This window comes from Seriola aureovittata, chromosome 23 (genome assembly GCF_021018895.1).
Source record: "Seriola aureovittata isolate HTS-2021-v1 ecotype China chromosome 23, ASM2101889v1, whole genome shotgun sequence".
NCBI classification, from domain to species: domain Eukaryota; kingdom Metazoa; phylum Chordata; class Actinopteri; order Carangiformes; family Carangidae; genus Seriola; species Seriola aureovittata.
In genome coordinates this window covers 10402520-10429832 of record NC_079386.1, presented here as the reverse complement: position 1 = coordinate 10429832, position 27313 = coordinate 10402520, and the positions used below count along the sequence as shown (strand labels likewise).

Genomic DNA, 27313 nt, shown 5'->3' with positions numbered 1-27313 from the left:
CCAATGAAAACATGTTCCCATCAGTTTGTGTTCCAGTTGGCTTTTATTTTTTATATAATTATATATACAGTATATATGTACAGTTGTAATTGTATAATTCCAAAAACTACGAATTTATACAAAAACAGTTTATCTACAGGGCATTTTTCTACCAAGAAGTGATTTAGGAAGTTGGTAAAATAAAAGCCAATGTTGAGATACAATAAAACTGCATGAGGTAAAAAGAACTACAGCAATAAATCTGGAGCTGGGCCAGTATATTGATCAATATCAGCTTATCCCAGATGTATTAGTACTGGTGTATATAATTGTTCAACAAGCACAGAAATTCCAAAGATGTTTGCAGTCCTTTCAAAAGTGTTGCTGTTGCACAGTTTGTCCTTTAGAGGGCTCTAGAGTTTATTCTCATTAGTGAGGATGTATTGTGATCTGCTCATTTTTCATGTAGCCACATCAAGAAGTCAAAACTTTCATTTCTCCAATACTTTGATTAATCACCAAATACTTACAAAACTTACCCCCATCAGCCTCAGCACTACTTCATATTTACTACTAATTAGTTGTAGTCAATTAATTTATTAACACACTAAGCTATAATAGTGTACCCAGGAAATATTATATCCTCAAAACATCAGCATGTTAGCATGCTGGTATTAGCATTTTGCTGAAAGCACCACTGTGTATAAGTATAGAGTCACAACGCTGCTAGCATGGCTGCAAACTCTCAACTGTAAAGTCCTTAAACTAATTAAAGGTCTCCTTAATGGAAATATTTGTATGTTTTAAAGACGGAAAAATAATATTTGCTAACAATTTGATACAGATATGGACCTTTTAAAATCCAGTGTTGGTAAGGCTACTGTAAAAAGCAGAAAACAATTACATAGTAGGATTTTCTATTATATACTAAAGGAAAAACAACACAATTCAAGATTTAAACTGTGTAAAAGGCCATCTCACAGTGAAAAAAAGAAAAAAAATTCTGTAAAATTAGGTTTTAAGACGAACTGTAACCAGATATTTTCACTGGAGCATTCAAACTTCAAGTCTGTGTTCTCTTTAAATCACCAGCTGGTGCACGTTATTTTCCCTGAGAGAAGAGCTGTTTCTTCCACTGTGCACATCGCAGGCGCCTCTCCTGCTGTGTCATGCCAGCAGATTTATTTTTAGCCAATTTTCTGAAAGGCAGACTGGAACCTACCATCCTATACATGGGGCAGAGAGAAACAGGGAGTTGGGGAAAGTTGGGGAGGGGCTTAGGGTTCGGGTTGACCTCACAGCTGTTGGTACCAAAGGAAGCAATCGATGCACCACATCACACTCAGGACACACCCTGCCTACGATACAGTATAGTACAGTGCAGTGGACAAGAGGTGGTAGAGGGACGGTGAGAGTTTGCATAACAGGCAGCGACAGCCTGTACAGAGGGGATGGGAATGCTGAATCAGTAAAACTGCATGAAAGCCTGGGAGAGGGTGGAAGAGGGTAAACGGCAGGGGGAGAGGGAAGAGAAAGGTAACGGCCAGGGTATATTGGGTAAGATGTACAGGACGATGCCTCGTCATTCATTTCATCTCTTATTTGTGAATGTGGAGCTGACAGTTCACCCTGTTTTAACTCAGGCTTTCCTCCTCAGTTAAGAGACTTTAAATAGACTTTAATTTAAGTGCTGCTTTAGACTACGATAAATTTATAGGGTTTAAAGCCGGAACTGCTCCTTTACAGTTCAGCAAGACAGAAAAGCGAGGTAAGGTTTCACAAATCAATATCTCTGCTTAATGTTGCAGTGTTGTCTACCATGTACCCAGTGACATCAGCACGGGTGTAATTGATACCTCCCACTGAGCCAAACAAGAGGGAATCAAATTTGTAGTTTGGCATCATTTGACCGTCATACACACTGATACAAATAGTGTATTAACAGAGAAAATTCAACTCCATCTTTGCATGTGATCTGCTCAAAACTGGATGCATAATACTGTATAATGCATGAGGACTGAAACACCACATAGAGCAGTTGCAAACGTTTTCAATTTCTTGCAGCCTTTCCCCCGTATCTCTTCCTGCTCTCAGTCTGATGGAAGTAGACGAGGTGGTGTGTTTACCGAGGTTGTCCCGGGTCGCTGTGTGCGGTGGTACCCATGGCAACGAGTTGTCTGGGGTGTACTTGGTGAGAGAGCTGCTGAAGGCGGAGAAGAAAGTGAGGAAAAAAGAGGAGGAGGAAGAGGAGCCTCTGTCGGTGCAGATGGTGCTGTCGAACCCACGGGCCATGCAGCAATGCCGCAGATACATCGACACCGACCTGAACCGCTGCTTCACCCACGCCACCCTCAAGTAAGGCGGCATTAAGAGGTGATGTTGATGCTCATGGTAACAGTTCTGATGATGATGTGTTGTCATTTTGTACGTCTTGTCTCACAGTGGTTCCACGTCAGACTCGGACCCCTACGAGATAATCAGGTCTCGAGAACTGAATGCGATGCTGGGTCCCAAAGGCAGTCCTAAGGCGGTGGATCTTGTTTGCGACCTCCATAACACCACTGCCAACATGGGCCTGTGCCTCATTGCGTACTCTGACTGTGACTGGATCTGCCTGCACATATTCAGACACCTTCAGGCAAGTTATTTCACACAGAAGTCAAATCGATTCCCTCTGCATATCTGAGAAACTTTCCAGAGTCGGGTACATTTAGAAGTACATTAAAAGTGATTATGCCAGAAACCTAACTTCAAGTCTGACATGTCTTCTTCAGAGGCAGATGCCAGATATACCAATGAGGTACATCCATTTCGATGTCTCCAGTAAAGAATCATATTCCCTTGATTCAGTGGGAAAACATGGCTTTGGTAAGATTCTCATTGTTTTTACAAACTAACTGCTTATTCAAAGGATAGAAAGTCTGGATAATTTGTGATATTTGCCATCTAAAATCCATTTTCTCCAGCCATGGAGATCGGCCCTCAGCCCCACGGTGTGGTGAGGTCAAACATCTATACGGCGATGAAAGTTGGTGTGCAGCATGTGCTCGATTGGGTCCATTTCTTCAACTCAGGTACAATTAAACAGCATTTTTTGCTTTGACACCCAATACCAAAATGTCACCAGTTTTGCAAACTTGTTGAACTTGTTTAGACCCTCTTTTAGTCAGTTATGCTTTTATTTTCAGGTACTATTTTTGAAGGAGGATTTGTGGATGTGTTCACCATGGTTAAACACATTGACTACCCAAGAGACAGCGAGACTCGCAACATCACGGCAGCCATTCATCCTCAACTCCAGGTACAGTCTGAAATATATGTGTAGCTTCAGTATTTAATTAAGTTTTGTGCTTTGCCTTTGAATGCAATTGAGCCCAGTTATGTAAGTTTGAACCATCCAGACAGAGGCTAAAATAACAAACAAAATGAAAATAAACTGCTTAACATTAAAGTACTGGACACCACAAAAGAAACAGGACCTTTTGTGTAAAGAAAAATAATCAACCTTTGTTCAAAGGTACTAAATATAATGTCAGGATGAACTGTGTCTGGTATCTGACCTCACCTGCTGTTCACAAAACTTTCGAACTATACCCAGGATTAGTCACAACACAGGGTGGGCCTCTTCCTGTAAAATGGCTTTACACTAAAGAGCAATCATGACGTACACAACATGGTATTCATACCATGACAAATCTACTGTTATGCTGGCGGTTTAGGTTGTGAGTTGACGGCATCCAGAAAATTTCTTGACCACATTAGACGAGGGAAATTATTTTCAACAACGATTTATCAAATCTATCTTGCAGGTCTGTGAGGCCTGAATAATTTCATGGGTTGGGTCATTCAGTATGAAATTTGATATTAATTACAGAGAAAACAGAATAAAGTGTAAATTAAGTAAAAAAATTGGTACACTTACAATTCATTCATACCAATTAACTCCTTGTGGAAACTAGAGAGACTTTTAGTCAGTGCACAGCAGGTCTGTTTAAAAAGCAAAAATGTGACATTTATATACAGGAAAGCATACAGTTCATCATATATGTGGAGTCTCTAATGTTTCTAATGGTCCATTTTCTCAATAATTGGTGCCAAATTAGTTAATAGTTCTTTCAGGGAAACTTCCTTGAACATTATTAAGAAATTAATCAAGATTAAATTTAATGATCATTATGCATCATTTGCAACTCACAAAAAATAAAAGTTATATAATGAATGAATAAATAAGTAATAAAAATAAAAATACTTTCATAGTGGGGTGTGGAGGATGAATTCAGTAGTCTCAGCCTGAGGAAAGAAACTCCTCTGAAATCTGGTCGTATGGTCGGTACTATCACTTGACAGGCGGCAACGTGGATATTCATGTTCATGTGTGTTTGGATATTGTGGACTCAAAAAAAAAGAAAAAGAAAAAAAAAGAAGTGTTTCTCTGTTGTCCACAGTTCAAATGTTCAAGGTGCAACGTTAATTTTGAAAATCAGTAGATAAACAGGACTAGAAACAGGTGGATTGAATTTAAAGTACCTGATAATAGTGACTAATAATGATACTATGTCATTTTGTGGACACTGGCGTGACAAGGATGTTCCTTATTAATAGTTAGCATTGTGATTTTTACAATGCAGGTTCTGACTCACAGGTGCTGAGGAAATCTGTCATGATTTTTAAGGCTCTGTTTGTTGTGTTTGGCAGCAACCTGTCAGTCAGAAGGCAGCGTCACCACAGTTTGTCTCCTATCATTATTTTTAATCAGTACACACAACCATGGAGGATGTCACCGCTAGTACTAACATGGATTTAAAATGGCTGGTTTGGAGTAATACTAAATTACATCAGCAATCCTGATAATGTTCATTGTGAATAAATCAGACTGGTCAGTTTAGAATGTAAATATAACAGATGTAAGCTTTTCTTTGAGATACAATTGATTCATAAAGTCAAAGTACTAAATAAATTATTGTTCTCTTACTCAAAAGCCAAGGGTGCAGCTACAGTGAAAACATGCAGACCATTACAAAATTGGCAATATTTGAAGTCAAATCGATGTTATTTTAGTTTACAACCACATTAAACAAACTGAATTCATGCACACTGTCAACACGTTTTGGTCATAGACTTTTTTATTAAGCATCAAAGAGCATTTGTGAATGAAAACACCAGCGATGAAACCATAAAACCCATTGTGTGTTAATTTGCGAATTTTAGAGGTGCTGGTAGGTTTCTAAGTCTCAGGCAAGAAAGTGAATAAGCATATCTCCCAAAATGTTGAACTGAAGTCCTTTTAAGACTGCTCTTTTAACAGGTTTCGTGACCATTGCTCCTTCAATTACAGTATATATAATCTTGGGAACTATTGCTAGCTGCCCAGCTGCTTTAAAACCTCACATGTGAAATTGGGAGATTGATTCACAGATTTTTTTTAAAGCCAACAGGTGTTGCTTGTTAGCAATCAACCTGATTGTCTGCCTTACATTCCAGGACCGAGACTTCTGCCTGCTCCACCCTGAGGATGCGCTGTTCCAGACTTTCTCAGGTGAAACACTGAGGTATAAAGGCAATGAACCACTTTATCCTTTCTTTGTCAATGAATGTGCGTATTACGAGAAGGGCATCGCTCTCTCCCTGGCGAGAAAGAGGCATGTGATGATTCCTGCAATCCGGGTGCAGACAGAGCAGGAGCAACAAGCTAACGAACAGGGATTTGCATCAGAAGAAGAGGAGTGAGGATGGGCTTTTAAAACATGATACTGATGTGACTATGAAATAAATTTAAACAAAAAAAGCTTTTATTGAAATGACAGCAGTTGCTTGGACCACGCACCATTTGCATGTGTACGCTTGCATACACTCACACACAATATTTAACTGTACAATTATTGACCGTGTCAGCCCACAACTGGAGAATGAACAACACATTCACTGTAGATTCACAAAAGCACAGTCATACAGCTGTTATATTTATGCTACTGTGGATTCAGGGAAAGAGCAGTTTCTTGTATTTAAAGGTTGAATATGTCAAATACAATCTGATTTATAAGACCAATATCAGACCACACACAATGCATCATATATTTCATGAGACCTTGAGAGTTCTGTTACTCTATATACTTATGGAGACATATAGCATGGTTTAAAGGGTAATAATGGTGTTTTTTCAAAATGTATTTGATTATTTGGACATTTACATAGTCAAAAAATAGAAATTCACTAGCAAATACTACAGCAATATTCAGGATATGTTCAAAAAATAATTGAAGTGCAAAGGAACACTGTAGCTTATCATAATATGGCCTTTAAAGTACATTCATAATGCTTAACAGGGAAAACCTATTTCCCCTTAAATTTTGTTGATTTAGTTAATTTGTGTGTTTCTTCCATAGTGATGATAGCAAAAAGGGATTAATAAAAAAATCAAGGAACACATATAAATCAAATAAATAACAATAAAATCAGCTAAATTCACAAAAAGCATGTGGAAACCAATTTATATGAGCATACGAGGTCAACAAAACAAAACACAAAATGGTGAAGAAGTACTACTATGATGAATACATTACTTCTTCATATTTTCTACAAAAGCCTACAAAATTAGTCAAAACATAAAAAATGTACTTGAAAATTGCAAACAAAATAAATTAACACAGTTTGACCTTCATAATTGTCATAAATAAATAAATAAATGTCACTGAGATAAAAAAAAAAGGGAGGATGTCAAAGGTCATTCTTCAGTAATAATAGAAAGATAAATACAGTAATAGTCACAGTCTCTCTGATTGTACTCCTGATTGATGCTCACAGTCACAGACTATGTTTTTAAGCAGTTGAAGAAAAAGGCTGATTGTGTAACAGCAAATCTGTCAAAATAGATATCTTTTTTGTTTTCATGTAGCGCTGCAGAGACATACTCAGGGCGGGTCCAGTGCACTTGTACGTTTGTGCAGGTATTTGTACGTGCGACAAAGGGGAAATGTCGCCGCACCCCAGCTGGCATTGTGGGTGTGTCAGTGAAGCACCTGCTGTGTCCCAATTCAATACCACATACCTCCACTAAGATAATATTGTACAGGGAATAATAAGAACACAACAACATCCCTGTGATTAAATGTGACAGGGCAAGAAATGAACGTTTCGGAGGTGAAACTGAAAGAGGCCTTTAAATGTTGAACTTGAACTTGTTTGAGTTGAACTAGTTTGAACTTGTAATGGTGATGAAAATAATATTAATAATAATAATAATAATGATAATAACATTAAACGATACTCATTGGTTGCCTTCAGTTTCTCATCCAAATCGGTTTGTCTAACCTGGGGATGTGTTGATGTCTCGGATTATATTAACTGGCCGTTTTTCTTGCCCTGTCAAACTTGTTTTTAAGTGATGATGTTGAATCCTTACATGTCTGCAATTAACTTTGTGCGTACAGTCATTGTATGCATAATATAAACTTTAGGAAGGATGGTCAAAACTATGAAAATAAACAACATTTATCCTTTAGTTTAGCCATTTTTCTGACATGAATCGTTACATTTTGGATTTAATTAATGTGTAGTATGAAACTGAGACACAGCTAATGCTTTTCAGCTTGGTGTTAAATTATTCTGAACTAAACATATGCTGTACTATACACATCTTTCTGGTTAACATTTTTTCAAACCAATTCCAAAGAGAGATAAAAATCAAATCTTTTAATGCAGCAGATAGGGTCACTACTAAAGAGTACATGCACTTTAATCCATCAGAGGGCAAAGCGCACAGATTAACCCACATCCCGCTCCTCTGAGATCATTATAAAATGCATCTTGGTGTCAGAATGGGGTATAAATTTAAACAGGGCAGAGATCACAGCCTATGCCACCCGGTATGCAGTCATGCGGTAGTAGTTCTGACTGTGGCTGCGTGCCGCCCACACCAGCAACGCAGCGGCCATCATGTGGAGCGGTGAGGAGATGAGGGCCAAGTAGAGGGACCAGCCCAGAGAGCCATCCACCTTATCAGGCAGCATCGACACCCTGTGCAGCAGGTCCATCCCTGCCAGGTAGCAGCACACTGTGGCTAAAGTGCAGAGACCTGCAGGGCAAAGGATAAGGGGGTGTAAGGAGAGGCTTATTCAGCTGTGACAGCATTTCCTAGCTAACCAGGTTTCAACTGGGTGTTTACGTAGAGATTTTCTGCACTTGACATTTCATATACATACATTTTTGGATACGTCAAACACAAATACACTGTTTGTGTTGTATCGCATCTCCTTTCGGGATGGCTTAATGTTGCATTGCTTTAGGGCGCACAGAGCTAAGTTGATGGTCATTCATTGCTGACTTTAAAGTCATTAAACCTGCATTACCTGGGGGGGAGTGCAACAAGTGGTAAACACAACATTGACATAGTATCACCCACAGCCATTTGCATAATGCACTCTGCAGAAAACTTGATTTTCTGGTTGTGGAATCTGAAATTATATAGCCCGATCGTATTTCTAGTGTAAAGATTGCAATGTTGGTCTGTTGGTCCACCTCTTTGGCCTAGACTAAAATATCTCAGCAACTATTAGATGGATTACTGTAACATTTATTAAAGACATTCATGATCCCCAGATGATGAATCCAAATAACTATGCTGATCCTCTGACTTTCTATCTAACGCCATCATCTGGTAAAAAATTCATGGCAATGCATGGCAATGGACTCGTAAAAAAAACAAAAAAAACCTTATGGGAATATCCACCAATCAGCCACAATATTAAAACCAGTGACCAGTTTTGATGTGATATTTCAGTTAACTGGTTACCTGTTTTAATTCACTCCCATTCACTTGAATGTAAAAGCGGTCTCAGACTTTTGAACTTGCTGTATATACACTATATATATACTGTACATATTGTGTCCATCCTGTGGATTCGGGGAAATAGCTAGTTTTGATTTACTGTCTGTTGATGTATGAATGGATTATTAAGAATAAATCTAAATCAATTCTGTTTTGGACATGTGTTAAATTGTGAACATGCTTTTTTGTTGCTAATATTCCTCTTAGAGACTTGGACACAAACTCAAGCCCATGTGACTCAGACTTGGACACACTTGGACTGCGGTTCAAGCTCAAACTACAGTGACACAATTACAACTCTTGGTTTTGAAATTCATGTCAGGGAAAACTATTTACTGATGCTTTTTAAAGACCTACTACTAACTGCTCAATTTTCCACTTTGATGACGCTTATGGATCACAATTTACAATTAAGTGGGAGCACACGTCTCACCAGCCAGAAGGTGAAGTACTCCTATCCCAAGGGTGGGGGTGAGGCTTCGGCAGAGGCAGGCACAGAAACCAGTCAGGCCTGCCAACACCACCAGGCCCAGGGACACCAGTGGCAGCAGAAACTGGCACCTCCACAGGTCTAAACATGCAGACACAGGAAGGTATGAGTCAGTTCGCTCACTATAACTGTGGCTTTCGTTTACCCGCAAAGACAGAAGACAGTGCCCTGATTGGGGGCAATATATTATTCAACATCACATATTGGTCATAATTAATGCCCTAAACAGAGAAGAGGCTGAATCTGATGCAAGTTTACAGCCTCAAGCTTCATTCATCTTATAACATTTCAATATGGGTAAATTTGTGGTCACTGAACTTACAGGTGCGCAGCATGTCCTCGCCACTGTTGTGGTTTCCTGGCTCTTTGTACTTGGGAGTGAACTGCTGAGGTAGAGTGAAGCTTCGACACTCCAGCACCATCTTGGCATCTGAAAGAGGTTATTTACTTAAAGAGCTTGTTTGAGCATGTATTAGACAGTTTACTATGAGTTGCATATCCATTACTAAACTTTTTTTTCAATGTTTTTTATGTTCCAGGGAGAAACTGGTTTCTTTTAAATCCAGCAGATGAATAAAATGAACTTGCAAACAACTAGTATATTTGGATATATTGCTTAAAATTCACAAAAATATACTGACAATGTACATTATTCAGGAATTTCAAACAAGGGGCAACTCTGTTAGCTGAGTTGCATGATTTTTTTTTTTTTGTGGGTCATAACATTAACCTTCAGAAAAAAAAGAACAGGTGTTTTCACACAACAAAAAGTACAATAGCAAAAATATTTCATGCATCTACGATCGAAACAGATCACCAGCATGTTCAGACTACTAGAGAGCCCCACAGCAAAAAAATTGTTGTTGGGCCCCTACTGACACCCATTACACATATCCCCAGTCACCCAGAAACAAACCAGTACTCTAGAGCTGAAATGATCAGTTGATCCATCAATTAGTCCACTGACAGAAAATGATATCAATTATGATAATTATTTAATAAAGTCATTTTAAGATAAAATACCAAATATTCATGTGGGCCAGCTTCTTGAATTTGAAAATTTGTCAGTTTACCAGTTTTCTACGATGGTAAACTCAACGTTTTGTGGTTTTGACGATTGGGCACAAAAAAGAAGCAATTTGAATTCAGTACATTAACTTGGGCTTTTGGGAACACTGGAGGCATTTCCCCACTATTCTATACAACGAACAATCAATTGATTATTAAAGAAAATAAGTGTCAGACCCTAATGATGATAGATGAAAAGCAATGAAAATGAAAATGAATTGATGGTTGCAGCTTTACAGTACTCTTATGAAGGAATATTTCCTTTCCTAAGATTTTCTCTGTTCAGTACTTGACACTCAGAGAAAAAAAATTAAAGCACTTCGATAAAACACAACTGTACAACAAATAGGCTCAAAATTAACAAAAACAATTAAGAAACAAGGGCTAGACCAGGCCCTTTAGGATGGAGGATGGGGGACCTGTCATAGTCGCTCAGTGGAGCAAATTTATAGTAAATTTGCAATTAATCAATTTTATGTAGACAGAAATGATGTGGAGTAAACCTGTGGCTTTAAGGCCCTCATTGGGCAGTTACCCACTTTGCCTAGTTGGTAATCCAGCATGAATCATGAGAAAGATTAGGATCTGGATGGTTGAACACCTCCACTGAACTATTTGGGAGAAACCCAAGAAAACACAGATTAAATCTATCCAGTACTTTCAGAGCAGAGGGATGTGTTGTTTGCTGATCTTCTGGCTTTTTCAAAGAAAGCTGGGTATTTCTTTGTGTAGCTCAGTGACTCAAATGGCAGTACATGAGAGGCACAACTGGGGCTGAAGACAAGTTGAAACTTTTTTCGTTCCCAGCAACCTATTCGAGAATGAGCCACACCTGCTGTCATCCCCAGACAAGGTGGGGCTTATGAGCTTCATAGTGTAAAGGCATATATTAGTGTCTCACTGTCACTGTGGTATTCTCACTCTCCAGCAGTGACACTGCACAGTGTCATTGCTCAGGTGAGTCAGTTATATAAACCTACCTGGCTCCTTGTTCCAGTGAGCGTTGGAGGGAACGAGCACACACCGCCACCAGAGGCCCACAGTCCCGTTGAGGCGGAACAGGGTATCGCTGTATGTTTTCTCATCAAACTCCCCATCCATGAACTCCTCATACAGAGAGCGCAGCTCAGACACGTTGGCCTCCCCGCGCACGGTGGGGCTGCTGTACTGGTACCAGTGCTGTGTCCCGATGGCCACCGACAGATACACGGTGGCCAGTATGCTTAGCACACAAGCGATGACCAGGGCTGTGGCGTAGCGGTTGTCGACCATTGTTCACCGGGCCAGAGGCACGTCAAAAGGGGATTAAGTTGATGCCAGTGGTCGAGTCGTCGCGCATCAATGTAATGAATCTGCGATGCTTCCTGTTTCCCTCCTCTTATCCAAGCCACTCCTGCATCGTCAAGTCCAGCTAAAGATACGATGCGATAGCCAAGAACAGGCTTTTATTTTAATGATTGATACTCATCTTCACTGCTTAACAGACAGCGTCAGCAGCCCTGCAGCCCGGCTTGGATGCGCCATCTGTTCCCTTGTCCCACTTCCACAGATGGTGGATGGCCCGACGCTGCGACAGATAGGCTACCGACCGCAATAAGCTAACAGCCTCGTCCTCAGCAAAAAGAATTTAAAAACAGGTCTGTACTTCAACATACGTTATGTCGGAGGCAGCCCCAGCCTGCAAGTGCAAATTGAACTGGTCTGTTTAGGACGGCAGGATGATGCCGGGTGCACCTAGGAGGATAGCAGTTGTAAACACATTAATCCATGTGTTTTCCACTTCCGGTTCCGCTGATCAGCAGATATAAAAATAACCTTTTCCCAACTAGTAGGCTTGTGAAGCCTATCTCTGATGCATCCACGTCACTGGGAGAGCATTGAAACACAAGACAGTAATGGGTGCAAGATGAGCAACACAGCAGCGAAAATCAAGTATTCATGTAAATAGTTATAGATGTAAATGGGTCATTATTAAATATTCTGCCGAATAATTGTTTGGCTTTGTAAAAATGAGATGACTTCCGCAAATTGCTTATTTGGTCCCAACAACAGCTCTTAACCCAGATATATCCACTTTACTTGGTTATAAAACAAAGAAAAGAAAGACATATTCACATTTAAGAGGCTGGAACCAGAGAAACCTTTTAGAGTTTTCCCTGAAAACTGATTGAAAGATTGACAAATTCCAGCAGGGTCACCATATTCGTATTCACTGCACAGAACAAGAAATGTCACTTTCTTAATATCACAAATACAAAGTTAAATTCCTAAGCAAAAAAACCCAGCTTTGTTCAATTCAGTATGCTCAGGGACAGGGATGTAGCCAGGTTTAAGAAGTAATGACGTCATGAGTCCAAGGTCTCCCACTCCCATCCATCCTCAAAAGAATAAATAATTATAAATTAATAACGTTTTAAAACCTTCTCTACACTGCCAGGAATTCTGGTGGAGAATCATATCCTTTATATACTTCTTTCCTTGTGTTGTCTTAAAATAGTCAACTTAAATATTTAATTTTGAATCTAAGATTAAACAAAACAAACAATTAAATCACAAGATGTAAATAGCTAATGAGTGATTTTAAACTGTAAAACTCCCCCAGGTCATTAAAACTGCCAGAAAATGGGAAAGGATCAGTGATAGTTAATGGTTTTCCTGCTACAGTCTTACTATGTCTGGTAGAACTAGTAGCTAATGTTTGGTAGCTTTATGTAGATACTGCTGTATAGACAATGGGATTGTGCTTGTGCTACTGCCATTATCCTGAGTTTGATTGTAAACGTCAACACTGCTTTCATTAAAGTTCCTGACTTTAAACATAATCTGATCCACTTTTACTTTACCCAAAGTAACAAAACATCACATGAGAGACGACTGAAATTTCAACTAGATTTAATATTCTGATCATTGTAAAGTCTCTGACAGAAATTGTAAAAACGGCCAGAAATTTCACAGAATACAGCTATGCGTGATTACATAAATACATTTTTTATTTAAGACAAGTGACAGTTTTGACATATCATGTACACCATGACCCTTGATAAAACTACATAGGGTTGGAGTGTGTGGCCCACTATGACCTGCATGTGTTCCTTCATTTAATTTAAGACATAAACCTAAATATTAATTTTACATGCATTTGGAGACCACAGTAAGGTTTACATAAGACAGCACTAGTAATTGTCACTAAGTTAAATATTAATTACACAAATATTGCTATAGCACAGTGCTCAGTGAAGCAGATACATGTATACCTTAATGGTGAGACAGTGCAAATATTGCCTGACATCCCAGTGTTTAATAGATAGTGTCCTTATATTGTTGATCTTATAATTCCAGTGATGATTCAATGGACCAGAAACTTAGAGTTGGCTGTGTCATTCTGTCCAGGATCCCGGACGTTCCCACACAGAAATGTGTTCAGTTCGACAGACATGTCTAATCCACAGTCATTAATGTGTCTGATCAGTGCAAAGCTGAAGTCCTTTTTCATACCAGAAATGGCAGTCATGTTCTAATGGCACTTCAAAGGGAAATCAGTTATTGCTGGCTTGACAGTAGCCATGACAACAGCACCAGGCAGGATGCAGTGACGAGACTGATCTTGTGGCTTACTCCACTTGAAGCTGTAAGTGAAGAGAAAATAAATCAAAACATTGGTTTAATAAATAATTATTCAGCTTTTGAAGTTTTTTTTATAAATCAAGTAGCCCTCAATATTTCTTACATATGCCATCCACGGTGATGGAGCTGCCTTCGATGTCGAAGCCAGTGACAGTTGAAGCTGCATTGATCAAAACACTCGCAATCTGAGTGTTATTAGGAACAGATGTGCTTTCAAAGGTAAGGTTCATGTCGTTTATGATTGATCCATTTCTGCAGGAGTAAAAAAAGTACTGTATGAAATATCAAATTCACATCAGGTCACAATTCTTAAATTTTGTGTTACGTGTTAAAAAATTACCTGAATGCCACCACGTCCAAAGAATTGAAGGAAGAGGGGAACTCCCTTTGGTACAAAGGTTCAAGCTACAGAGAAAAAGGAAACACATTTGCTTGTAACATAATGACATTTTATTACACTTGTGTTTAATGCTACTATTCTGATTCTATGAGTGGTTTCTCTGATAAATATATTACAAAATAATACAATGATTCAAAAAAGTATACCCAAAGGTTTTATTTTAGGGGTGAGACTTACCTGTCCCTTTATCATGGAGGCTCGGTTTGTAAAAGCAGCAGATGATGTATCCAGCAAGTCACTCGTAAACGTGGTTAGAAGAGACCTGAAAGTCACCCGCCTTGTTGTGAGTGCAGCAGTTGTAGGTGTAGCAGTTGAAGGTTTGGAGGTTGTAGGTGCAGCAGTTGAAGGATTAGAGGTTGTAGGTGCAGCAGTTGAAGGATTAGAGGTTGTAGGTGCAGCAGTTGAAGGATTGGAGGTTGTAGGTGCAGCAGTTGAAGGATTGGAGGTTGTAGGTGCAGCGGTTGAAGGATTGGAAGTTATAGGTGCAGCAGTTGAAGGATTGGAAGTTGTAGGTGCAGCAGTTGTAAGATTGGCAGTTGTAGGTGCAGCAGTTGTAAGATTGGCAGTTGTAGTTGCATTTACAACTGGACTTGCTGTAAAACATTTTTTTAGAGAATATATATGAATACATGGTAGCAGAGATAATATATAATCCTGGGACACATGGAAGTATTGAATGAATGGATTGAACTGTACAACACTGAAATGTTAAAGTTGCCTTAATAAATGTCTCCTATACCTTCATTTCTTGTATAAAAACATAATTTTGTTGCTGACTCATTTAAGTACTGATGAGAGTGACACATTGTGTTGTGTTAACTTACTTAATACTTCAACTGTGTTTGGATTTATGGTCAAGTTGAACATATTGGTGGAAGAATTAACCGCTTCTACTAAGGTTTGAGCAACGACAGTATTCTGTGGCAGATCTGTAGTGGGAGTAGTCCGATTGAACACGACCCCCATTTCTGCTTCAGTTCCGTTCACTCGTGTTAGCCCTGGGGAAGCAGGCCTATACCATGAAACCAAATGAGAGAAGTGTCAAATAACAACGTGAAACGATGATGATTCTTTACCTACATTTGTGATTTACACATGATACAATCAACAGTGTAAGTGCCCAATTCTGCATGTGAAGAGAAATTAGTGAACCCTTTTACCTGAACTGTTTCACAAAGCACCGATCAAACTGAGCACCAAATGTTGTTCTGTATATGCTATTACACTGTGAAAAGAAAGCAAAATTTAGACCATGGGTAGCTCTTAAGCACAATTTTCGTAATATGAATTTAAATAGAGGTGCAAATTTTGCTGAAATTAGTTAATAATCTAAACGATTGTCAGATCATTCATATGCAACGCTCACACAAGCAATGAAAAGTGGATTCAAGAATTGTACTTACCGCCCCTACAACTCGTTGTTCAAGATCTTTGAATCGGCTGCTGTTTCTGTTAGTGAGATCATCTGAAAATGGCTCCAGTGGCAAATCTGCTGAGATGGTGTAAGTAGGTTCAGGAGCCAGGGTGGTTGTTGCCCCAGTGGTGGATGTTGGAGAAGGTGACATAGTTGTTGCAGTTGCTGTTGTAATAGAAGGTGTTTTTGTTATTGCAGTTGTTATCACAGCAGCTGTCATTGTTGGAGAAGGTGTTATTATCAAAAAATCAAAACATTATTTTAATCAATAATTATTTCACTCTTGAAGTTATTAAAAAATCAAGTAACACTCAATATTTCTTACATATTGTTGTAGCAGTTGTTGTTGTTGGGACAGTTGTTGCAACAGTTGTTGTAGCAGTTGTTGTTGGAGCAGTTATTGTAGCAGTAGTAGTTGTTGGAGCAGTAGTTGTTGTTGGAGCAGTAGTTGTTGTTGGAGCAGTAGCTGTTGTTGGGGCAGTTGTAGTTGTTTGAGAAGTTGTTGTTGGGGCAGTTGTTGGAGCAGTTGTTGAAGCAGTTGTTGGAGCAGTTGTTTGCGTGGTTGTTGTAGCAATTGCAGTTGTTGTAGCAATTGCAGTTGTTGTAGCAGTTGTAGTTGTTGGGGCAGTTGTTGTTGGGGCAGGTGTTGGAGCAGTTGTTAGGGCAGTTGTAGTTGTTTGAGAAGTTGTTGGGGCAGTTGGTATAGCAGTTGTTGTTGGGGCAGGTGTTGTAGCAGTTGTAGTTGTTTGAGCAGTTGTTGTTGGAGCAGTTGTTGTAGCAGTTGTAGTTGTTTGAGAAGTTGTTGTTGGGGCAGTTGTTGTGGCAGTTGTAGTTGTTGTAGCAGTTGTTGTTGGGGCAGGTGTTGTAGCAGTTGTTGTTGGGGCAGTTGTTGTAGCAGTTGTAGTTGTTGGAGCAGTCGTTGTTGTTGGGGCAGTTGTTGGAGCATTTGTTGTTGTTTGGGCGGTTGTTGTAACAGTTGTAGTTGTTGGAGAAGTAGTTGTTGTTGAGGCAGTTGTAGCAGTTGTGGTTGTTGGAGCAGTTGTTGTTGGGGCAGGTGTTGTAGCAGTTGTAGTTGTTTGAGCAGTTGTTGGGGCAGTTGTTGTTGTAGCAGTTGTAGTTGGTGTAGCAGTTGTTGTTGGGGCAGTTGTTGTAGCAGTTGTAGTTGTTGGAGCAGTAGTTGTCGCAGTTATTGGGGCAGTTGTTGCAGTTGTTGTAACAGTTGTTGTTGGGGCAGTTGTTGTTGTTGGGGCAGTTGTTGTAGCAGTTGTTGTAGCGGTTGTAGTTGTTTGAGAAGTTGTTGTTAGGGCAGTTGTAGCAGTTGTAGTTGTTGGAGCAGTTGTTGTTGTTGGGGCAGTTGTTGTTGTTGGGGCAGTTGGTGTTGTAGCAGTTGTAGTTGTTGGAGATGTAGTTGTTGTTGGGGCAGTTGTTGTAGCAGTTGTAGTTGTTTGAGAAGTTGTTGTTGTTGGGGCAGTTGTTGTTGTAGCAGTTGTAGTTGTTGGAGATGTAGTTGTCGTTGGGGCAGTTGTTGTAGCGGTTGTAGTTGTTGGAGCAGTTGTTGTTGTTGGGGCAGGTGTTGTTGTTGTTGGGGCAGTTGTTGTAGCAGTTGTAGTTGTTGGAGATGTAGTTGTTGTTGGGGCAGTTGTTGTAGCGGTTGTAGTTGTTTGAGAAGTTGTTGTTGTTGGGGCAGTTGTTGTTGTAGCAGTTGTAGTTGTTGGAGATGTAGTTGTTGTTGGGGCAGTTGTAGCAGTTGTAGTTGTTGGAGCAGTAGTTGTTGTTGGGGCAGTTGTTGTTGTTGGGGCAGTTGGTGTTGTAGCAGTTGTAGTTGTTGGAGATGTAGTTGTTGTTGGGGCAGTTGTTGTAGTGGTTGTAGTTGTTTGAGAAGTTGTTGTTGGGGCAGTTGTTGTTGTAGCAGTTGTAGTTGTTGGAGATGTAGTTGTCGTTGGGGCAGTTGTTGTAGCGGTTGTAGTTGTTGGAGCAGTTGTTGTTGTTGGGGCAGTTGTTGGTGTAGCAGTTGTAGTTGTTGGAGATGTAGTTGTTGTTGGGGCAGTTGTAGCAGTTGTAGTTGTTGGAGCAGTTGTAGTTGTTGGGGCAGTTGTTGTTGTTGGGGCAGTTGGTGTTGTAGCAGTTGTAGTTGTTGGAGATGTAGTTGTTGTTGGGGTAGTTGTTGTAGTGGCTGTAGTTGTTTGAGAAGTTGTTGTTGTTGGGGCAGTTGTTGTTGTAGCAGTTGTAGTTGTTGGAGATGTAGTTGTCGTTGGGGCAGTTGTTTTAGCGGTTGTAGTTGTTGGAGCAGTTGTTGTTGTTGGGGCAGTTGTTGTTGTTGGGGCAGTTGTTGTTGTAGCAGTTGTAGTTGTTGGAGATGTAGTTGTTGTTGGGGCAGTTGTTGTAGCGGTTGTAGTTGTTGGAGCAGTTGTTGTTGGGGCAGGTGTTGTATCAGTTGTAGTTGTTTGAGCAGTTGTTGCAATTGTTGTAACAGTTGTTGTTGGGGCAGTTGTTGTTGTTGGGGCAGTTGTTGTAGCAGTTGTTGTAGCGGTTGTAGTTGTTTGAGAAGTTGTTGTTGTTGGGGCAGTTGTTGTAGCAGTTGTAGTTGTTGGAGATGTAGTTGTCGTTGGGGCAGTTGTTGTAGCGGTTGTTGTTGTTGGTGTAGCAGTTGTTGTTGTTGGGGCAGTTGTTGTTGTAGCAGTTGTTGGAGCAGTAGTTGTCGCAGTTATTGGGGCAGTTGTTGTTGTAGCGGTTGTAGTTGTTTGAGAAGTTGTTGTTGTTGGGGCAGTTGTTGTTGTAGCAGTTGTAGTTGTTGGAGATGTAGTTGTTGTTGGGGCAGTTGTTGTAGCAGTTGTAGTTGTTGGAGCAGTTGTTGTTGGGGCAGTTGGTATAGCAGTTGTTGTTGGGGCAGGTGTTGTAGCAGTTGTAGTTGTTTGAGCAGTTGTTGTTGTATCAGTTGTAGTTGTTTGAGCAGTTGTTTCAGTTGTTGTAACAGTTGTTGTTGGGGCAGTTGTTGTTGTTGGGGCAGTTGTTGGTGTAGCAGTTGTTTTAGCGGTTGTAGTTGTTGGAGCAGTTGTTGTTGTTGGGGCAGTTGTTGTTGTTGGGGCAGTTGTTGTTGTAGCAGTTGTAGTTGTTGGAGATGTAGTTGTTGTTGGGGCAGTTGTTGTAGCGGTTGTAGTTGTTGGAGCAGTTGTTGTTGGGGCAGGTGTTGTATCAGTTGTAGTTGTTTGAGCAGTTGTTGCAATTGTTGTAACAGTTGTTGTTGGGGCAGTTGTTGTTGTTGTTGGGGCAGTTGTTGTAGCAGTTGTTGTAGCGGTTGTAGTTGTTTGAGAAGTTGTTGTTGTTGGGGCAGTTGTTGTAGCAGTTGTAGTTGTTGGAGATGTAGTTGTCGTTGGGGCAGTTGTTGTAGCGGTTGTAGTTGTTGGAGCAGTTGTTGTTGTTGGGGCAGTTGTTGTTGTAGCAGTTGTAGTTGTTGCAGATATAGTTGTTGTAGCGGTTGTAGTTGTTTGAGAAGTTGTTGTTGTTGGGGCAGTTGTTGTTGTAGCAGTTGTAGTTGTTGGAGATGTAGTTGTTGTTGGGGCAGTTGTTGTAGCAGTTGTAGTTGTTGGAGCAGTTGTTGTTGGGGCAGTTGGTATAGCAGTTGTTGTTGGGGCAGGTGTTGTAGCAGTTGTAGTTGTTTGAGCAGTTGTTGTTGTATCAGTTGTAGTTGTTTGAGCAGTTGTTTCAGTTGTTGTAACAGTTGTTGTTGGGGCAGTTGTTGTTGTTGGGGCAGTTGTTGTAGCAGTTGTTGTAGCGGTTGTAGTTGTTGGAGCAGTTGTTGTTGTTGGGGCAGTTGTTGTTGTTGGGGCAGTTGGTGTTGTAGCAGTTGTAGTTGTTGGAGATGTAGTTGTTGTTGGGGCAGTTGTTGTAGTGGTTGTAGTTGTTTGAGAAGTTGTTGTTGTTGGGGCAGTTGTTGTAGCAGTTGTAGTTGTTGGAGCAGTTGTTGTTGTTGGGGCAGTTGTTGTAACAGTTGTTATTGTTGGGGCAGTTGTTGTAGCAGTTGTTGTTGCGGTTGTAGTTGTTGGAGCAGTAGTTGTTGTTGTTGGGCAGTTGTAGTTGTTGTAGTTGTTGGAGATGTAGTTGTTGTTGTTGTTGGGGCAGTTGTTGTGGCAGTTGTTGTTGGGCAGTTGTTGTAGCAGTTGTTGTAGTTGTTGTTGGGGAAGTTGTTGTTGTTGTAGCAGTTGTAGTTGTTGGAGATGTAGTTGTTGTTGGGGCAGGTGTTGTAGCAGTTGTAGTTGTTGGAGATGTAGTTGTTGTTGGGGCAGTTGTTGTTGTAGCGGTTGTAGTTGTTTGAGAAGTTGTTGTTGTTGGGGCAGTTGTTGTTGTAGCAGTTGTAGTTGTTGGAGATGTAGTTGTTGTTGGGGCAGTTGTAGCAGTTGTAGTTGTTGGAGCAGTTGTTGTTGGGGCAGTTGTTGTTGTAGCAGTTGTAGTTGTTGGAGATGTAGTTGTTGTTGGGGCAGTTGTAGCAGTTGTAGTTGTTGGAGCAGTTGTTGTTGTTGGGGCAGTTGTTGTTGTTGGGGCAGTTGGTGTTGTAGCGGTTGTAGTTGTTTGAGAAGTTGTTGTTGGGGCAGTTGTAGTTGTTGGAGCAGTTGTTGTTGTTGGGGCAGTTGTTGTTGTTTGAGAAGTTGTTGTTGTTGGGGCAGTTGGTGTTGTAGCAGTTGTAGTTGTTGGAGATGTAGTTGTTGTTGGGGCAGTTGTTGTAGTGGTTGTTATTGTTGGGGCAGTTGTTGTAGCAGTTGTTGTTGCGGTTGTAGTTGTTTGAGAAGTTGTTGTTGTTGGGGCAGTTGTTGTGCCAGTTGTTGGAGATGTAGTTGTTGTTGAGGCCGTTGTAGCAGTTGTAGTTGTTGGAGCAGTTGTTGTTGGGGCAGGTGTTGTAGCAGTTGTAGTTGTTGGGTCAGTTGTTGTTGCGGTAGTTGTTGTTGGGGCAGTTGTTGTAGCAGTTGTAGCGGTTGTTGTTGTTGGGGCAGTTGTTGTGGCAATTGTAGTTGTTGGAGTTGTAGTTGTTGTTGGGGCAGTTGTTGGGGCAGTTGTTGTGCCAGTTGTTGGAGATGTAGTTGTTGTTGAGGCCGTTGTAGCAGTTGTAGTTGTTGGAGCAGTTGTTGTTGGGGCAGGTGTTGTAGCAGTTGTAGTTGTTGGGTCAGTTGTTGTTGCGGTAGTTGTTGTTGGGGCAGTTGTTGTTGTTGTAGCAGTTGTTGTAGCAGTTGTAGCGGTTGTTGTTGTTGGGGCAGTTGTTGTGGCAATTGTAGTTGTTGGAGTTGTAGTTGTTGTTGGGGCAGTTGTTGTTGTTGGAGCAGTTGTTGTTGTAGCAGTTGTAGTTGTTGGAGATGTAGTAGTTGTTGGGGCAGTTGTTGTAGCAGTTGTAGTTGTTGGAGCAGTAGCCACTTTTGAAAACAATGATCAAATCAGAATATATTTAAAATAATTTCACTTTTTAACTTTCCATTTCTTCACAGGGTACATTAAACTGTATGTAAGTTCAAATACAAAATTTTAATAGTAGTTTAACAGATAAGTCACTGGTGCAACTTTAGTATGGGTTATTTTTCTGCAACCAAACTCAGTAAAACTACTAAAATATGAAAAAGGACAATTAAAACACAGCGTGCTGTTTGTAGTTGTGTATGATTATTAATGATCATGGTATGACTGTGATAATGAATTGTAGTGTGTTATAAAATAATGATGTGCAGCCAAGGTCTCCACCTTAACACCATGGTTGTTTCCTACATATCTCCTATTATATAGTTTTAAAGCACTTTAAAGTCAAACAGTTTAACACCATTCAGCTTACCTGTTAAAATCATGATAACTGAGATGATCCGTCTGGCGCCCATGATGAATCTATAAAATCAAACACATCAGAGACTTACTCACAGACACAACAAGTAAAAAGGTCATTTTCATGCTCATTTTGTGAAAAACAAAAAGAGACCCCTACAAAAAACACCCCAAACCACATTCTTATTTTTCAAAAATGAATGTAGCCACTTGCCGTCATCATCATCTTTAATAATACAAATATAATAATAAAAAATTACATAGAGCCTTATAGGGGAAAAATACCAGGCATACCAGCTAAAGAGTAAACGTTGAAGCACGATTTCACAACACATTACAACAGAGGTTGATAATTTTAGAGAATCAATTATCACTTTAAATATGAGAGATTAAATTTTAAGATGTGGTTTGAATGGTTTATGACAAGTAAATTCTCAAGTGTTTCAATAACTTGTTTTTTTTCAGTTTTGCTAAGTGACATAATTTATTAAAAAAATAGAAATCCATGTACATTTTTGCAACAGAGGACATTAATAACATGTGTTGGTATGATAAATAACTCAACACACACACACACACACACACACACACACACACACACACACACACACACACAAACACACACACTCGTACTAATGTTATAAATGCACAAAAGTGTACACATAAATCTAAAAGCTTACTTACCCAAAATTAAAAGATATAAGATGAAAGTTTTTAATTCCCCCTTCTTCAGTGTTTTTTTTTTTTTTTTTTAATTCAGTCCTGTTCACATATGTAATGCTGAATGCCTTTCACGTTCTGTGACTGTGCTGTTAGACCTTTATATATTGGAATGGAACAAAAGCTAATGACGTGACTCATTGTTGATATGTTTTTTGAATGGTGTGGAACCTTACTGATGAAAAAAACACAATCACAGTGTACTGAAGATCAGCTCTCAGTCTGTGAGACACTTGGCACAGTACCATGGTACACTCCCTTCTTTCATACAATGAAAGAGGACAATATGAGGTTGAATTCCATCAATGTCAATGTTGACAGACGCTCTACCAGTCTGACAGTGAGTTATAACATATAAATAATTAGATGTACTAGATATATATCATCCAATTATTTATATGTTATAACTTAATTTTAAAACTTTTATATACATATGATGCAATACAGTTAAAGTGTTAACAACACAAATTCATTCATTTCATTTCCTCATATTTATCTTGGGTAGTGCCAAGCCATGACATCAGTATGATCCAGTATGAAGTCATTATATGGAAAAAACTGAATTACATACATACATTGTTGAAATAAGGACACTTAAACTACATGTGCTTTTACTGCGGCATTGTGAACATTTGTTTCACAAGTGAGCTGAGTAATTAATTTTCTCTTTTATACAAGTACAGTGATTTGTATGTCATGCAAATATATTTAAATATCCCCTATTTATTCACTTAGATAGGAGCAGGTTAAACTGGAACATTGATGTGAAATTTAATTTCAAGATCTGGTTTGATTTGTTTACAAAGAGTTAATTATCAAATGTCTATTTAAACCATTTAGATACCTTTTTTGCTATCCTTGCTTTTTCCTTTCAAATTATCCCTGAAGATAATTGATATGTAGTGACAAAACCAAAGCAACTTAAGAGACAATGAGGCAGCTCTAAATTTTTATATCAAAAATGTTCACAGTGGAAAACATGGCAGAGCCTAGAAACTTGACCTTACAAGTTCAGGTAATGGGAAGCTCCAACTCACAAATCTTTAGCTCCGAACTCCAAGTTACAGTTTTTGGATTTTAAATTCCCATCATGGCATAAGGTTTGAATGTGAGGTGAATGCCTATTGTAACATACTGTGACATTTGTTTGCAATAGGTTTAATGCAATAACCTGTCAGTCCAGTGTGTAATAGGAGATCATTTCCCTCTGATAAATCGAGACATTGGACATTTTTGTTACCTTTCACTTTAAAAGGAGACGCTTTAATTTTATTGTTCTAAATATCCCTGTTTCATGAGTTGTACAGTAGTATCAACACTTGTTACAGAGGCCATTGTTGCAGCAGTGGCAGCAGCTGTAACTGGAAGTGCAGTAGTTGCAGTAGTTGTGTTTGCAGGTGTAGCAGGTGTGGTCACAGTAGCTGTAGTATTTGAATATGTAGTATTGGCAGTATTGTATTATTTGCTGTAGTTGGTGACTTGGCCTTTCAGCACCTGACGTCTTGGTTGACAACCTCCCTTTTTTTAGCATGCAAAGCTGGAAATGCTTTGGTCACAAAAATGGCAAGAGTACTGACTGGGCAAAAAGTTTTTCATTTATCCATTTTGGATAACAAATGTTAGCCTGGTGAAGGGTGTCTAAATCCAAAGTCTAGCAGTGGCAGGTCTCCATTATCACAGAACTGGATACTTGGCACTTGCAAGTTCCTCACAGCTTCAAAAACTATGTGAGTAGGGTGCAAGTGCAGTAGTGATAGTTGAAACTTGATCAGTGACCCATACAACTATGTTCAAAATAGCTGTATCAAATCCCAGTACACACAAAAACAGCTGATTGAATATTCCCTGTCTTTGGATCTTCGAGGAAAAGCTTTGCCATTGTGAGCACACTGGTCTTTAGGTAACACTCTGTGAAATAAAGGCAAGTAATTATTAGTTTATAATTATTTACTTTTGAAAATAATCCAACCTCAGCCCGAACTCATCCAGGTTAAACACCTGGGGACATTTTGGCATCCTCCAGACCCTGGCAGAGATGCAGTTTGATAGTTAACTCGGAAAACTCAAAAGCAAAATATAACCTAAGAGCTATGGTTTTTCATATGTTTCTGGGGATTGCAAAGTTGGTCAAGCACTTTGGTCTAGATTGAAATATCTAATCATTACTGGATGGATTGGCATGACATTCATCGTCCCGAGAGAATGAAACCAAATAATTTAGGTCACCCTCTGACTTTTCCTCTAGTGCCATCATGACACTTTTTGTGTTGAGTGAAATGTCTCAACAGAATTTGGATTGGCCACCATGAAATTTGGTGAAATTATTCGTGCCCTCTACAAAATTAATTATGATCATTTTGATGATCCTCTGACTTTTCATCTAGTGCTATTATCAGGTCAAAAGCTTAATCTGTCCACTCATGTAGTTTCTGACCAAATACCTATAAAAACTAATGAAACAATAAAAGGCCCCATTTCCACTTGTGACATACCATCTTCAGTTGTGATCTGAGCAATTGAATTGCTTTAATGCATGAATTTGCAAAGTGTAAAAGGGTAATACAGTCCATTACCATAGGGCAGCTTTAGTGGGTAAAGTCATAAGATAGAACCATGATGAGCTTTTTATGTCATTTCATCAGATGTGTGTATCACGGAATACTTAATGCTGCCAACCACAAACTGCACCGTTGGATGGGTTGGAACCCAATTAATAAACTACCCCTGTTTCAAGAGAGTGAGAACTTTGAATTTAATCAATGAATTGAAAGTCAGAAGAATCATACTAAACATTATTGTTGCTGCGGTAGCCTCATTACACAATAACAGTCTATTAAGGTGTGTCTTAACCACGAAAACCATCATGGAAAATTAACTCTGATAGTGGTTGATGCTGATGCTTGTTACACTGAATTTATTATATATAAAATCAACAAGGTAGCATTATTTTGATTTGTTCACCATATTTATATATGCATATTTGCCCTGTCAAACTCTGGTATTACATTCATCCATTCCTTCATTGTAGTATCATTCTATGTATAGTCAGTTTATTGTGTTGTTGTTGTGTCAGTCTTTGTTAGTAGTGTGTAGTAATAAATGTTGTAATTGACTGAGGGAATGAGTGAGTGATGAAGTTCCATCATTGGTCAGCTGAATGTTGGACTTTTCCCATTGGCCTTGAATCTTTCAAAATCCAGTGTGAACATTTTCTATTATGTCATGTTTAAGATGTTTAAGTTATTAAAGTGGTAGAAAAGTACATTATGCTTAATTGGCATGCATATTTTATGACAGGCACCGGGAGTTTATCCCCCTCTGGTCTATACATCTCTACCTCTACTGAATTATTTTAATCCTTGAAGGGGACAGAATTTGAGTTTATATCTAGCCTCCTTTTAGTATAAAGTTGTTACCTTTGTTTTCTTTAACATACTTGAAGTCACTTTATGTATCCGAATCCTATGTTGATTATCCTACTTCTTTCTTAAAGATAACCTTATTCACTGGTACAACAAAGGCAGAGACTGTCTGGACACATGACAATATTAAATTGCAGAAAGTCACATGGCAGGGTTTGATTTTCTGTAAACATCACTGCTGCTTTCATTAGAGCTCCTGACCTTAAACATACAGTATATTTCCACGTACTGTATGTTTAAGTATGATCCACTTTCTCTTTACCCACCAACATTGCAAAACATTACACTACAGACAATTGAAATCCTTCAAAGATTTTGTATTCTGATCATTGTAAAGTTTCCGACAGAAATTGTAAAAACTACAAGAATTCTCACAGAATACAAGTTCTGCATGATTACATAAATACATTTTTTATTTAAATAAGACAAGAGAGTTTTGACATATATATGTACACCATGGTCCTGCATGTGTTCCTTCATTTAATTTAAGACACAAACCTAAACATTAATCATACATGCATTTTAAGACCACAGTAAGGTTTATATAAGACAACATTAGTAATTGTCACTAAGTTAAATATTGCTATAGCACAGTGCTCAGTGCAGCAAGATACACTTGTAGTGCAACAGTGCAAATAATGCCTGACATCCCAGTGTTTAATAGATAGTGTCCTTATATTGTTGAGCTTATAATTCCAGTGATGATTCAATGGACCAGAAACTTAGAGTTGGCTGTGTCATTCTGTCCAGGATCCCGGACGCTCCCACACAGAAATGTGTTCAGTTCGACAGACATGTCTAATCCACAGTCATTAATGTGTCTGATCAGTGCAAAGCTGAAGTCCTTTTTCATACCAGAGATGGTAGTCATGTTCTAATGGCACTTCAAAGGGAAATCAGTTATTGCTGGCTTGACAGTAGCCATGACAACAGCACCAGGCAGGATGCAGTGACGAGACTGATCTTGTGACTTACTCCACTTGAAGCTGTAAGTGAGGAGAAATTAAATCAAAACATTGGTTTAATAAATAATTATTCAGCTTTTGAAGTTTTTTTTATAAATCAAGTAGCCCTCAATATTTCTTACATATGCCATCCACGGTGATGGAGCTGCCTTCGATGTCGAAGCCAGTGACAGTTGAAGCTGCATTGATCAAAACACTCGCAATCTGAGTGTTATTAGGAACAGATGTGCTTTCAAAGGTAAGGTTCATGTCGTTTATGATTGATCCATTTCTGCAGGAGTAAAAAAAGTACTGTATGAAATATCAAATTCACATCAGGTCACAATTCTTAAATTTTGTGTTACGTGTTAAAAAATTACCTGAATGCCACCACGTCCAAAGAATTGAAGGAAGAGGGGAACTCCCTTTGGTACAAAGGTTCAAGCTACAGAGAAAAAGGAAACACATTTGCTTGTAACATAATGACATTTTATTACACTTGTGTTTAATGCTACTATTCTGATTCTATGAGTGGTTTCTCTGATAAATATATTACAAAATAATACAATGATTCAAAAAAGTATACCCAAAGGTTTTATTTTAGGGGTGAGACTTACCTGTCCCTTTATCAT

The 27313-nt window shown here is 39.2% G+C and overlaps 3 protein-coding genes across 4 annotated transcripts; 1 reads left to right on the top strand and 2 right to left on the bottom strand.

The window, feature by feature from the left end:
• Nucleotides 1–1390: 1390 nt before the first annotated feature.
• On the top strand, nt 1391–5721 carry LOC130164806 (N-acyl-aromatic-L-amino acid amidohydrolase (carboxylate-forming) B-like). Of its 2 annotated transcripts, none has more exons than XM_056369777.1 (7): nt 1391–1747; nt 2044–2334; nt 2422–2617; nt 2754–2847; nt 2946–3053; nt 3168–3280; nt 5461–5721. In XM_056369777.1, exons 2-7 carry the CDS (start codon nt 2078–2080, stop codon nt 5704–5706), a joined length of 1014 nt encoding a protein of 337 aa, XP_056225752.1. In that variant the 5' UTR covers nt 1391–1747; nt 2044–2077; the 3' UTR covers nt 5707–5721. The 2 variants fall into 2 exon arrangements, with proteins under 2 accessions (XP_056225752.1, XP_056225753.1); XM_056369778.1 differs by having other exon boundaries at nt 1399–1536.
• Nucleotides 5722–5746: 25 nt separating this feature from the next.
• On the bottom strand, nt 5747–12179 carry LOC130164807 (claudin domain-containing protein 1-like). Its single transcript, XM_056369779.1, has 4 exons — nt 11342–12179; nt 9616–9723; nt 9237–9374; nt 5747–8050 (listed from the first exon to the last, which is right to left on the bottom strand). Exons 1-4 carry the CDS (start codon nt 11631–11633, stop codon nt 7830–7832), a joined length of 759 nt encoding a protein of 252 aa, XP_056225754.1. The 5' UTR covers nt 11634–12179; the 3' UTR covers nt 5747–7829.
• On the bottom strand, nt 12067–27313 carry LOC130164879 (mucin-2-like). The gene is made up of 7 exons (XM_056369871.1): nt 27299–27313; nt 27062–27126; nt 26825–26973; nt 18502–19853; nt 14326–14390; nt 14089–14237; nt 12067–12095 (listed from the first exon to the last, which is right to left on the bottom strand). Exons 1-7 carry the CDS (start codon nt 27311–27313, stop codon nt 12067–12069), a joined length of 1824 nt encoding a protein of 607 aa, XP_056225846.1.

Bases quoted from the DNA above. Each gene is read 5' to 3' on its own strand.
- LOC130164807 (XM_056369779.1), bottom strand. From the start codon at position 11,633: ATGGTCGACAACCGCTACGCCACAGCCCTGGTCATCGCTTGTGTGCTA. The intron at 9,375-9,615 runs GTAAGTTCAGTG...CTGCATGTTTAG, and splicing joins CGAGGACATGCTGCGCACCT to ACCTGTGGAGGTGCCAGTTT. The intron at 8,051-9,236 runs GTGAGACGTGTG...TTTGCCCTGCAG, and splicing joins AGTACTTCACCTTCTGGCTG to GTCTCTGCACTTTAGCCACA.
- LOC130164806 (XM_056369777.1), top strand. From the start codon at position 2,078: ATGGAAGTAGACGAGGTGGTGTGTTTACCGAGGTTGTCCCGGGTCGCT. The intron at 2,335-2,421 runs GTAAGGCGGCAT...CTTGTCTCACAG, and splicing joins TTCACCCACGCCACCCTCAA to TGGTTCCACGTCAGACTCGG. The intron at 3,281-5,460 runs GTACAGTCTGAA...CTTACATTCCAG, and splicing joins CCATTCATCCTCAACTCCAG to GACCGAGACTTCTGCCTGCT.
- LOC130164879 (XM_056369871.1), bottom strand. The intron at 14,238-14,325 runs GTAATTTTTTAA...TTACTCCTGCAG, and splicing joins TTGGACGTGGTGGCATTCAG to AAATGGATCAATCATAAACG. The intron at 12,096-14,088 runs GTAAGAAATATT...CTATCCTCCTAG, and splicing joins CATCACCGTGGATGGCATAT to GTGCACCCGGCATCATCCTG.